This window comes from Salvelinus sp. IW2-2015, linkage group LG18 (genome assembly GCF_002910315.2).
Source record: "Salvelinus sp. IW2-2015 linkage group LG18, ASM291031v2, whole genome shotgun sequence".
Taxonomy (NCBI): domain Eukaryota; kingdom Metazoa; phylum Chordata; class Actinopteri; order Salmoniformes; family Salmonidae; genus Salvelinus; species Salvelinus sp. IW2-2015.
In genome coordinates, this window is record NC_036858.1 from 28,869,574 (window position 1) to 28,881,724 (window position 12,151).

The following is a 12,151-nucleotide window of genomic DNA, read 5'->3' on the forward strand; positions in this document are numbered from 1 at the left end:
CTCCTTCCCTCAGTAAGAGCATTGAAGATGGGTTGTGGCTGGTCTTCCAGCATGGACAACGACCCCGAAACACACAGCTAGGGCAACTAAGGAGTGGCTCCGTAAGAAGCATCTACAGAGTCCTGGAGTGGCCTAGCCAGTCTCCAGACCTGAACCCAATAGAAAATCTTTGGAGGGAGCTGAAAGTCCGTATTGCCCAGCGACACCCCGAAGCTGAAGGATCTGGAGAAGGTCTGTATGGAGGAGTGGGCCCAAAATCCCAACTGCAGTGTGCAAACCTGGTCAAGAACTACAGGAAACGTATGATCTCTGTAATTGCAAACAAAGGTTTCTGTACCAAATATTAAGTTCTGCTTTTCTGATGTATCAAATACTTATGTCATGCAATAAAAATGCAATTAATTACTAAAAAACTCATACAATGTGACTTTCTGGTTTTTGATTCCGCCTCTCACAGATTGAAGTGTACCTATGATAAAAAAATTACAACCCTACATGCTTTGTAAGTAGGAAAACCTGCAAAATCGGCAGTGTGTCAAATACTGTTCTCCCCACTGTATATAATTACCTAGATGACCCACCCTAGTCAACACCCCGACCTAACCAACATAGAGAATAAACAGGCTCTCTATGGTCAGGGTGTGACAAGTACCCCAAAGGTGCGGAGTCCGACCGCAAAACCTGACTCAATAGGGACGGGTCGGGTGGGCACTTACCATCGGGGGCGGTCCGGTGGCGGGACGCGTCGCCGGATGCTCCGGACCGTGGATCGTTGCCAAGAGGAAACGGATCGTGGATCGTCGCCGGAGGAACCGGACCGTAGACGTCGCGGGGACTCCAGACCGGGATTGTCGCCGGAGGCACCGGACCGTGGATCGTCGCCGGAGGAACCAGACTGGGAACCCTCGCAGGAGCTCTGACCTGAGAATCCGCGCTGGAGGCTCCGGAATGCAGACCATCGCTGGAGCTCCGGGACCGTCACCGTCTAGGAGGTTCCGGACCGTGACCGTTTCAGGAGGTTCCGGACAGTGGACCGTCTCGAGAGGTTCCGGAACCGGTGACCGTCTCAATGTTCATGGACCCGTGGCAGTCTCCGGAGGGTTCCGGACGGTGGACCGTTATCTCAGGAGTTCCGGAGCTGTGGACCGTCTCAGGAGGTTCCGGACCGTGGACCGTCGTTGGAGGTTCCGGACGCGACCGTCGTTAGGTTCCGGACCGTGGACCGTCGTTGGAGTTCCGGACTGTGGACCGCGTTGGAGGTTCCGGACTGGCACTGTCGCCGGAAGCTCTGAGACTGGGACTGTCGCCGGGAAGCTCTGGACTGGGAACTGTCGCCGGAAGCTCTGGACTGGGAACTGTCGCCGGAAGCTCTGGACTGGGAACTGTCACCGGAAGCTCTGTGCGTGGGGCCGGCACTGGTGGTACCGGGCTGGTGATACGCACCTCAGGACGAGTGCGAGGAGCAGGCACCAGACGTACTGGACTGTGGAGGGGCACTGGAGGCCTGATGCGTGGGACCGGTACTGGTGGCACCGGGCTGATGACATGCACCCCAGGACGAGTGCAGGGTGGAGGCACAGGACGTACTGGACTGTGGAGGCGCACTGGAGTCCTGATGCGTGGGACCGGTACAGGTGGCACCGGGCTGATGACACGCACCTCAGGGCGAGTGCGGGGAGGAGGCACAGGACGTACTGGACTGTGGAGGCGCACAGGAGGCCTGATGCGTGGGACCGGTACAGGTGGCACCGGGCTGGAGACACGCACCACAGGGCGAGTGCGGGGAGGAGGCACAGGACGTACTGGACTGTGGAGGTGCACTGGAGACCTGATGCGTGGGACCGGTACAGGTGGCACCGGGATGATGACACGCACCTCAGGGCGAGTGCGGGGAGGAGGTACAGGACGTACCTGACTGGGGACATGCACTTCAGGGAGAGTGCGAGGAGCAGGCACAGGACGTACCTGACTGGGAAGGCGCACTTGAGGGAGAGGCTCAGTCCCGTCCTGTACTCCCTGTTCACTCATTACTGCACGGCCAGGCATGATTCCAACACCATCATTAAGTTTGCCAATGACAAAACAGTGGAAGACCTGATCACCGACAACGACGAGACTTCCTATAGGGAGGAGGTCAGAGACCTGGCCGTGTGGTGCCAGGACAACAACCTCTCTGTAACGTCCGTCGTTAAATGAAGACCAAGGTGCAGCGTGGTAGGCGTACATTTTCTTTAATAAAATGTTTCACCAAAAAAACAATAAACAACTCAACGAACGAAAAGCTTAGGAGTGCAGCCCATGCAACAAACAAAGACAAGATCCCACGACAGAAAGTGGGAAAAAGGACTGCCTAAGTATGATCCCCAATCAGAGACAACGATAGACAGCTGCCTCTGATTGGGAACCATACTCGGACAAAAACAAAGAAATAGACAACATAGAATGCCCACCCCAAATCACACCCTGACCTAACCAAATAGAGAAATAAAAACGTCTCTCTAAGGTCAGGGCGTGACACTCTCCCTCAACGTGARCAAGTCAAAGGAGATGATTGTGGACTACAGGAAAAAGAGGACCGAGCACGCCCCCATTCTCATCAACGGGGCTGCAGAGGAGCAGGTTGAGAGCTTCAAGTTCCTTGGTGTCCACAGCACCAACAAACTAACATGGTCCAAGCACACCAAGACAGTCGTGAAGTGGGCACGACAAAACCTACTCAGTAGACTGAAAAGATTTGGCATGGGTCCTCAGATCCTCAAAAGGTTCTACAGTTGCACCATCGAGAGCATCCTGACTGGTTGCATCACTGTCTGGTATGGCAACTGCTCAGCCTCCGACCGCAAGGCACTACAGAGGGTAGTGCGACCGGCCCAGTACATCACTGGGGCCAAGCTTCCTGCCATCCAGGACTTCTATGCCAGGCGGTATCAGAGGAAGGCCCTAAAAATTGTCAAAGACTGCAGCCACCCTAGTCATAGACTGTTCTCTCTGCTATCGCACGGCAAGCGGTACCAGAGCGCCAAGTCTATGTCCAAGAGGCTTCTAAACAGCTTCTACCCCAAAGCCATAAGACTCCTGAACAGCTAATCAAAGTAGTCATATTCACTTTAATAACTCTACCTACATGTACATATTACCTCAACTAACCAGTGCCCCCACACATTGATTCTGTACCGGTACCCCGCTGTATATAGTCTCGCTATTGTTATTTTACTATTGCTCTTTTATTTCTTTTTCTTATCCGTATTTTTTTTTAACTGCATTGTTGTTTAGGGGCTAATAAGTAAACATTTCACTGTAAGGTCTATGTGAATAATAAAATTTGATTTAATATTGCCTCATGTGAAAACAGTGTAATATACTGTAATTTACAGTACGGTAGCATACTACATTCAAGGGGCAATTTTGAAACATGTATCTTACATTTTTTGCTATTGAATTAACTGGTTTTAAAATTACTAAATTGAGAAGATATCATTTAAGTTGTGTTTTGGTGATTAAACCAATCTACTCATTATATTTCACAATGAACGCACAATGAATAGTTTTTAATGTAAGACTGGCATATTCCTTTAAAAGACCTTTGCATGAAAAACGACAAAATAGCAGCAATATTACTGTTTGTCCATTTTGAGACGCCGTAGCCAGTATATACTAATCTCAAGAAATAGATGACTCAATATATCTGTCATTAATTTTGACGGTTTTGCAGAAGAGATCTTCGTCTCACAATTTTACTAAGATGTTTGGTGCAGTCTCTCGTTGAATTAAAACAAATAATTTATTGAAGAATCCCTACTGTTGACCAATCACTGACAAAGGGGCATAGACTTCGGCTCCGAACTTCTTGTGCCCGAACAGCCCAAAAACCCCTCACCGAAGTCCAAAAAGAACAAAAATATCACAATGTCACATAACATCACATAACATGTCACATAACGAGCTATACCAAACTGTTTTGACTGAGAAGCATGCAAACGCCTTAACAAGTGTTACCAGTTTGGAGTTTTGTACTAATAGTTTAGAAAATTCACCACATACTTGTTAAAATAGTACCAAAGCGATATAAATATATAAATGACAAGAACAGGAAGAGTATTATTAGAACATGGACAAACAACAAGAATACATCATTTCAGTTGTTACATTTTATGACACTTCATAAGGTAAGCACCCATTTTAGGTGCTGTTACGTCCTCCTAAATTTGATTTGAACACAAATTCTGATGTTCATCTAACTCAGAAAGGAATAAAATATCCACTGGTTCCCATAACAGCAGCATAAAAAATACATTTCACTTAAGGGCCTAACTAAGAGTATGTTATRTATTTCATGGGTGCTCCCTACATTACTCTGGTCAAAGGTAGTGCACTACAGTATATAGGGAATAGGGTGCCATTTCAGATGCAGGCATGCAGACTTACGGGTAATTGCCTGACAAAAACATTCTCCAGACCTCCAAGGACCTGCATGGCTGTGGCGAAGTCTCTCGATTCATAGCAGTGTTTGGCAATTAACAGAAACTTGGTGAGCAAAGCCGCTTGGATCTGCAGCAAGAAAAGAAGACGAGAGATTGTATGGTCAAGCATTCACACAAATCATTGTAGAAATCAATTAAAACATCATAGAAGTGCATCTGATGGCTATCATGTAATTAGATTTAATGGACAATGACTGACTTTGAAAATAAATTAATATTAGTGTTTTCTAATCTAATTTTATTAGTCACATGTGCCGAATACAACAGGTGTAGACTTAATAGTGAAATGCTTACTTACGAGCCCCAAACCAACAATGCAGTTTAAAAAAAATACAGACAAGAATAAAAGATAAAAAGTAGCAAGTAACTAAAAAGCAGCAGTAAAAAAACAATAGCGAGACTATATACAGGGAAGTACTGGTTAGTTGAGGTAGTATGTAAATGTAGGTAGAGTTATTGAAGTGACTCTGCATAGATGGCAAAAACAGAGAGTAGCAGCGGTGTAAACAGGGGTGGGGAAATGCAAATAGTCTGGGTAGCCATTTGATTAGACGTTCAGGAGTCTTATAGCTTGGGGGTAGAAGCTGTTTAGAAGCCTTTTTACCGCTTGCAGTGCAATAGCAGAGAGAAAAGTATATGACAAGGGTGGCTGAAGTCTTTGACAATTTTTAGGGCCTTCCTCTGACACCGCCTGGTATAGAGGTCCTGGATGGCAGGAAGCTTGGCGCCAGTGATGTACTGGGTCGTTCGCACTACCTACTGTAGCACCTTGCGGTCGGAGGCCAAGCAGTTGCCATTCCAGGCAGCGATGCAACCAGTCAGGATGCTCTCGATGGTGCAGCTGTAGAACCTTTTGACGATCTGAGGGCCCATGGCAAATCTTTTTAGTCTCCTGAGGGGGAATAGGTTTTGTCGTGCCCTCTTCACGACTGTCTTGGTGTGCTTGGACCATGTTAGTTTGTTGGTGATGTGGACACCAAAGAACTTGAAGCTCCCAACTTGCTCCACTGCAGCCCCGTTGATGAGAATGGGGGCGTGCTCGGTCCTCTTTTTCCTGTAGTACACAATCATCTCTTTTGACCTCCTCCCTATAGGCTGTCTCGTCGTTGTCGTTGATCAGGCCTACCACTGTTGTGTCATTTGCAAACTTAATGATGGTGTTGGAGCTGTGCCTGGCCATGCAGTAATGACTGAACAGGGAGTACAGGACGGGACTGAACATGCATCCCTGAGGGGGCCCTGTGTTGAGGATCAGCGTGGTGGATGTGTTGTTACCTACCCTTTCCACCTGGGGGCGGCCCGTCAGGAAATCCAGGATCCAGTTGCAGAGGGAGGTGTTTAGTCCCAGGGTCCTTAGCTTATTGATGAACTTTGAGGGCACTATGGTGTTGAACGCTGAGCTGTAGTCAATGAATAGCATTCTCACATAGGTGTTCGCTTAGTCCAGGTGGGTAAGGGCAGTGTGGAGTGCAATAGAGATTGCATCATCTGTGGATCTGTTGGGGCGGTATGCAAATTGGAGTGGGTCTAGGGTTTCTGGGATAATGGTGTTGATGTGAGCCATGACCAGTCTTTCAAAGCACTTCATGGCTACAGACGTGAGTGCTATGGGACGGTACTCATTTATGCAAGATTTATTTCTGTTCTTGGGCACAGGCACTATGGGGGTGTGCTTAAAACATGTTGGTATTACAGACTCGGACATGGAGAGGTTGAAAATGTCAGTGAAGACACTTGCCAGTTGGTCAACGCATGCTCGCAGTATATGTCCTGGTAATCCGTCTGGCCCTGCGGCCTTGTGAATGTTGACCTATTTAAAGGTTTTACTCACATCGGCTGCGGTGAGCGTGATCACACAGTCTTCTGGAACAGCTGGTGCTCTCATGCATGTTTCAGTGTTATTTGCCTCGAAGCGAGCATAGAAGTAGTTTAGCTCGTCTGGTAGGCTCGTGTCACTGGGCAGCTCTCGGCTGTGCTTCCCTTTGTAGTCTGTAATGGTTTGCAAGCCCTGCCACATCCGACGAGCACCAGAGCCGGTGTATTAGAATTCGATCTTAGACCTGTATTGATGCTTTGCCTGTTTGATGGTTCAAAAACAAGGCCATTTCTAAGTGAACCCAAACTTATGAACGGTAGTTTACATACGATCACTGTGGGGACGACATCATCGATGCACTTATTGATTGAGCCAATGAATGATGTGGTGTACTCCTTAATGCTGTCGGAGGAATCCCAGAACATATTCCATGTCTGTGCTAGCAAAACAGTCCTGTAGCTTAGCATCTGCTTCATCTGACCACTTTTTTATTGATCTAGTCACGGTTGCTTCCTGCTTTAATTTTTGCTTGTAAGCAGGAATCAGGAGGATAGAATTATGGTCAGATTTGCCAAATGGAGGGCGAGGGAGAGCTTTGTATGCGTCTCTGTGTGTGGAGTAAAGGTGGTCCAGAGTTTTTCCCCTCTGGTTGCACATTTAACATGCTGATAGAAATGTGGTACAACGGATTTAAGTTTCCCTGCATTAAAATCACCGGCTAGTTGGAGCGCCACCTCTGGGTGAGCGTTTTCTTGTTTGCTTATGGCGGAATACAGCTCATTAAATGCTGTCTTAGTGCCAGCCTCTGACTGTGGTGGTATGTAAACAGCTACGAAAAATACAGATGAAAACTCTCTAGGTAGATAGTGTGGTCTACAGCTTATCATGAGATATTCTACCTCAGGCGAGCAATAGCTCGAGACTTCCTTAGATATTGTGCACCAGCTGTTATTTACAGAAATACACAGTCCGCCGCCTCCTTGTCTTACCAGACGCCGCTGTTCTATCCTGCCGGTATAGCGTGTAACCAGCCAGGTGAATGTTAATAGTGTCGTCGTTCAGCCACCACTCCGTGAAGCATAAGATGATACCGTTTTGAATGTCCCGTTGGTAGTTTAATCTTTTGCGTAGCCAGTTGATTTTATTCTCCAAAGATTGCACGTTTGCTAGCAAAATGGAGGGAAGTGGGGGTTTATTTGATCACCTATGAATTCTCAGAAGGCAGCCCGCCCTTTGGCCCCTTTTTCTCTGCCTCCTCTTCACGCAGATCATGGGGATCTGGGCCTGTTTCTGAGAAAGCAGTATATCCTTCGCGTCGGGCGCGTCAGAGTCGTGAAAGGAAAAAAAGGATTCTGCTAGTCCGTGGTGAGTAATTGCAGTCCTGATGTCTAGAAGTTATTTTCGGTCATAAGAGACGGTAGCGGCCAAATTATAAGTTACAAACAACGCAAAGAAACGAACAAAAACACAATAGGTTGGGGACACGTAAAACGTCTGCCTTCCTCTCTGGGGCCGTCTTGTGTGTGTGTGTGTGTGTGTGTGTGTGTGTGTGTGTGTGTTGAATAAATGACATACATATAGATATAGAGATCAAACAGTAATGTCCAACAGAGTTGTATCCCCATTACTAGCAGATCTCACCTTTATCGAATCACAGATGACAATTTCAGCAGAGACCCAGTTGGAGACGCTGTCAGCATATCTCAGTAGCTGTTGGAGGTGGCTGTCCTGTGGCATCTCCTCATTAACAAATAAACTGCTGCCCTCTACTGGAGGTATAGAGTGTAACACATGTCTGTGGGATAAGAGAGAGGCAATCAGACTGGAGATTGAGCTGTGAATGAACGGTTGATTTTATGTCAGAGATTGTCAAGGATGCAATGGCTGACTGTCACATAAGTCTCATAATCTAGCAAGTGATGTTTGTTTCAGATTATGCATTCTGGTATACTCATTTGGTACTTTAAAACACATTTGACGAGAATGCCACTGAAATATTTGAACCAAAGGGAATATTTACTCACTTGGTGACACCAAAAGCTTTGTCCCCGACTCCTTGAGCTCTAGAGTTGAGGAAATTATTGGGGTGACAGCCTTGAAACATTTCCTGCATTTAAAAAAAACCAAGAGCTTATATTTCACATTTATATATACAGTTGAAGTCGGAAGTTTACATACACTTASGTTGGAGTCATTAAAACTCATTTTTCAACCACTCCACAAATTTCTTGTTAACAAACTATAGTTTTGGGGGCCTCCCGGGTGGCGCAGTGGTCTAGGGCACTGCATCGCAGAGCTAGCTGTGCCACCAGAGACTCTGGGTTCGCGCCCAGGCTCTGTCGCAGCCGGCTGCGACCGGTAGGTCCATGGGGCGACGCACAATTGGCCTAGCGTCGTCCGGGTTAGGGAGGGTTTGGCCGGTAGGGATATCCTTGTCTCATCACGCACCAGCGACTCCTGTGGCTCCTACGCCGGGCGCAGTGCAGCTTGGAAAATTCCAGAAAATGATGTCATGGCTTTAGAAGCTTCTGATAGGCTAATTGACATCAATTGGAGGTGTACCTGTGATGTATTTCAAGGCCTACCTTCAAACTCAGTGCCTCTTTGCTTGACATCATGGGGAAATCAAAAGAAATCAGCCAAGGCATCAGAATATTATTTTTTTAGACCTCCACAAGTCTGGTTCATCCTTGGAAGCAATTTCCAAACACCTGCATGTACCACGTTCATCCGTACAAACAATAGTACACAAGTATAAACACCAAGTATAAACACCTAAACACACAGCCACTCAGGAAGGAGTTCTGTCTCCTAAACTGCCCTCCCAAGCAAAAAAGCAGTAACTGCTCATAGAGTGGAACTGAGAAAAATGGCTTCAAAGGTTTTTAATTGTCCAGCCAAATGAATTCTAGGGAGATCATTGGTGATGTAATGATCTGTTGCCTTACTATAAGTACTTTTTTWAAATTCATGTTGACCCTGACCTCTGACATGACCTTTGACCCTTAAACAGCAGTTACTGCCTTCTTCCTTGGCATGATATGTTATAAATTGCAGGGTAATACCAAAGCAAAGAGCAGTATCTGTCATTTTCCTTTGTTAGTTTACTATACTTGTCATTTATGCTATTAATACAAGAGCAGAGTTGAAACTGCATCCTTTGTGTGTCTTCCACTAAGATACCAGTTGCATTTACATAGAGATGTAGGTTCTGCGTCAGTCACATTACATACTGTGTGTGACAAGTAGCCCATGTCTTGTTATAAGAATAAATGTGAAAAGCAGCACTGGAATTGTTTGAATTACATGAAATGATTACCTGTCTTGTAATATATAATGATGGAACATGATAGAAGTATGACGTAGGGTAATACAAATTATAAAAAATGACCATGAGATTGCTAATAGAAATTGTTTTTGTATTTTTTCAAATGACACTTTTGAATGAATGAATAAATAACAGCATTAAGAATACATTTTAAACATATTTACATGTTCATATTCATAAGAGTACCCAAATGACATTTAGCTAAAATTGATAAAATGCTGAATAGTTGCATTTCATTTAAGTAACATTTAATTTTTAAGTAAAACTTCTTCAGTGCTCTTCCATATCAGTCCTCATCCTCAGCAAAGCTGTTCACAGCCAAGGCATTCCAGAACTGCCTTCGATTTGCAGGCATCAGAGGACAGCTTGGTGATTATGTCCATCTTCTTGGACTCTTCTATCCCTCTATCATGTGTACGTAGTGTCGAGGGTGTCTCTAGAGTGACTTTCTTCATGATAAAGTCAAGCTCTGAAGTCCTTTTCTTCATGGAAGACTTTGTAGAAGAGGCTCCTGGAGCCACACCTCAACTAGATCTCAGCCATCTCTGCCAGTTTTCGTGCTGCTGCCTCCTTCAGCTTGACGATGGAATGGCCAGCTTTCCATGCCAGGATGTTTTCCTTTTTCATTTCCACCACCTCCACCTTGCCTGCATTGGAAGTGGCGACCACATGGAGGAAGTCCCCGAAGTCGTACACCACACCTCCAGGTCAAGCTTTCATTTCCTGTTCCACGCAACGGTGGAAACTGTCTGCACTCATGAAGGTGTGTCCTGGCTCGAAGAACTTGAGGGTGATGTCCTCCATCAAAGCTGAGTCAGCATTGACAACACTCACCAGTGATGTTAGGAGGCACCAGTTTRTGTTTTGAGAAGTGCAGTTACCCACCCAATACACTGCATGCTTGATATCTCTCTCCCTCTCCAGTGCTGTTACGTAAGATGAAGTAATCTCCTCTGCCCTCCGACCAGCTGTTCCTTCATGCCATACCACTGAGATTGTTTTCTTCGTCTTTTGAGACTTCTTTCCAATGGTGGCGAATGTCTCGCGATAGGCAACAATTGTTCTTGTGAACAATGCTGTTTTCACACCTGGCATGCGAGGGAGCATGATGTCTTTTTGCATATCAACGCTCCTCACAGACCAGTCTTCAGGCCAATCTTTCTGTGCATCAGCCTGGTAATGGCTTCTGCTCTGCCCTGCAGACTTCTTATGTTCCTCATATTTCCTACATTGCATGCAGTCGGGGTTGGMYATGMTGAATTCAGGTGCTGCATGGCTGTTGTCTTGGCAGGCTTGGGTTTCCATGGCCTCATTCTCCCTGTGCTCCATCTTCAGATGATGACRCTGCACCAAACAGAGCTCSCYCTCCTCCTCTCCAAGCTTCACAAAGCTGATGTTRCTTCCCTTTACCGCCTTGCGATAGGTTTCATAACCGCAGCTGGCATCTTTGTTCTTCTCCTTGTAGTCATTATGCATGAACCGAATATTGACGTCACTAGGGAGGTAGAGCCGATATGGGGCATGCTCTCGTCTGTAGTGGCTGATTTGGGGATGGAAGGACTCAATGTGTTGTAGGATTGGATTCATGTTCAATTTGCTCGCTGAAGCTTTCTTTCCCCTCTGATCCATTGGTGGAATCAGTTTGTTGGTGATTGACTTGCCCATCAAGTCGTGACAATCAGCCTGTCTAAGGAGTCYGAGACCACCCACTGGTTCTCTATTTCTTCAAATCTATTCAAATCAATCTTTGTTGGAATGTGGCCCTCAAACTCAACTGAAATAAATATAGCAAATAATCAGGGACATGCATCCTAATGATTCATTTCTGTCATGGATGATAATAATTAATACTGACATTTTGGTGGTGTGCAAACATGTGATCATAATCCTTTTCAGTTATTCTATAATATAGTAATCAATGTTGATTCTATAATAATCAATGTTGATTTTATCTTGTGCAAACATTATCATAATAATTTTCACTGTCATAACTCAGTTCATCTATTAATTTCATACCTGCTCCCAAAAAGGGTCTTCAATTTTCATCTTTATTTACAAAGACAAAGAAAATGCATGGATGGACATTGACAGGAATAAAAGCTAGTATTGACGTGGTTGTACTGTCCTAATACACCCTCACATGACAATTTTTATCCGCATAGATACTAATCATCTAGACCACAGGGATTGGTGGAAGTCATGCAAAACTGTTTTTTTCTTCATTCATGTAATGATGGCACTGAAGCAGACACATTGAGCACACATTTGGCATGTCAAAGCTTGTTGTACTAATTACATATGCCACCAACAAAGGTGGTGGATAAAATTTGGGATTTTAACTTCCTGACCGGGACAGTCACGCAATACTGGAATATAAAAGAAAACCAGAAACCTTGAACATGTGAGTAGATATATTATTAATGAGCTAGCAATACTGTGTGTGTGTGTGCTCATCCGGAAAACGAGTGTGCGTGGCTTTTGACAATTCAGTATGGGGTGCACGTCCAACTGACCATRAGCTGGCTA

The 12,151-nt window shown here is 45.5% G+C and overlaps 1 protein-coding gene across 1 annotated transcript in view; it reads right to left on the reverse strand.

Annotated features, from left to right (window-relative positions):
• Window positions 1-12,151, reverse strand: part of LOC111977909 (kinase non-catalytic C-lobe domain-containing protein 1) — a 77,862-nt gene that overhangs the window by 14,744 nt on the left and 50,967 nt on the right. The window contains exons 26-28 of the mRNA XM_070448418.1: window positions 8,322-8,404; window positions 7,939-8,092; window positions 4,426-4,548 (exon numbers count right to left, since the gene is read on the reverse strand). Of these exons, the coding sequence (XP_070304519.1) occupies window positions 4,426-4,548; window positions 7,939-8,092; window positions 8,322-8,404 (360 nt within the window). The remainder of the gene's footprint in view (window positions 1-4,425; window positions 4,549-7,938; window positions 8,093-8,321; window positions 8,405-12,151) is intronic.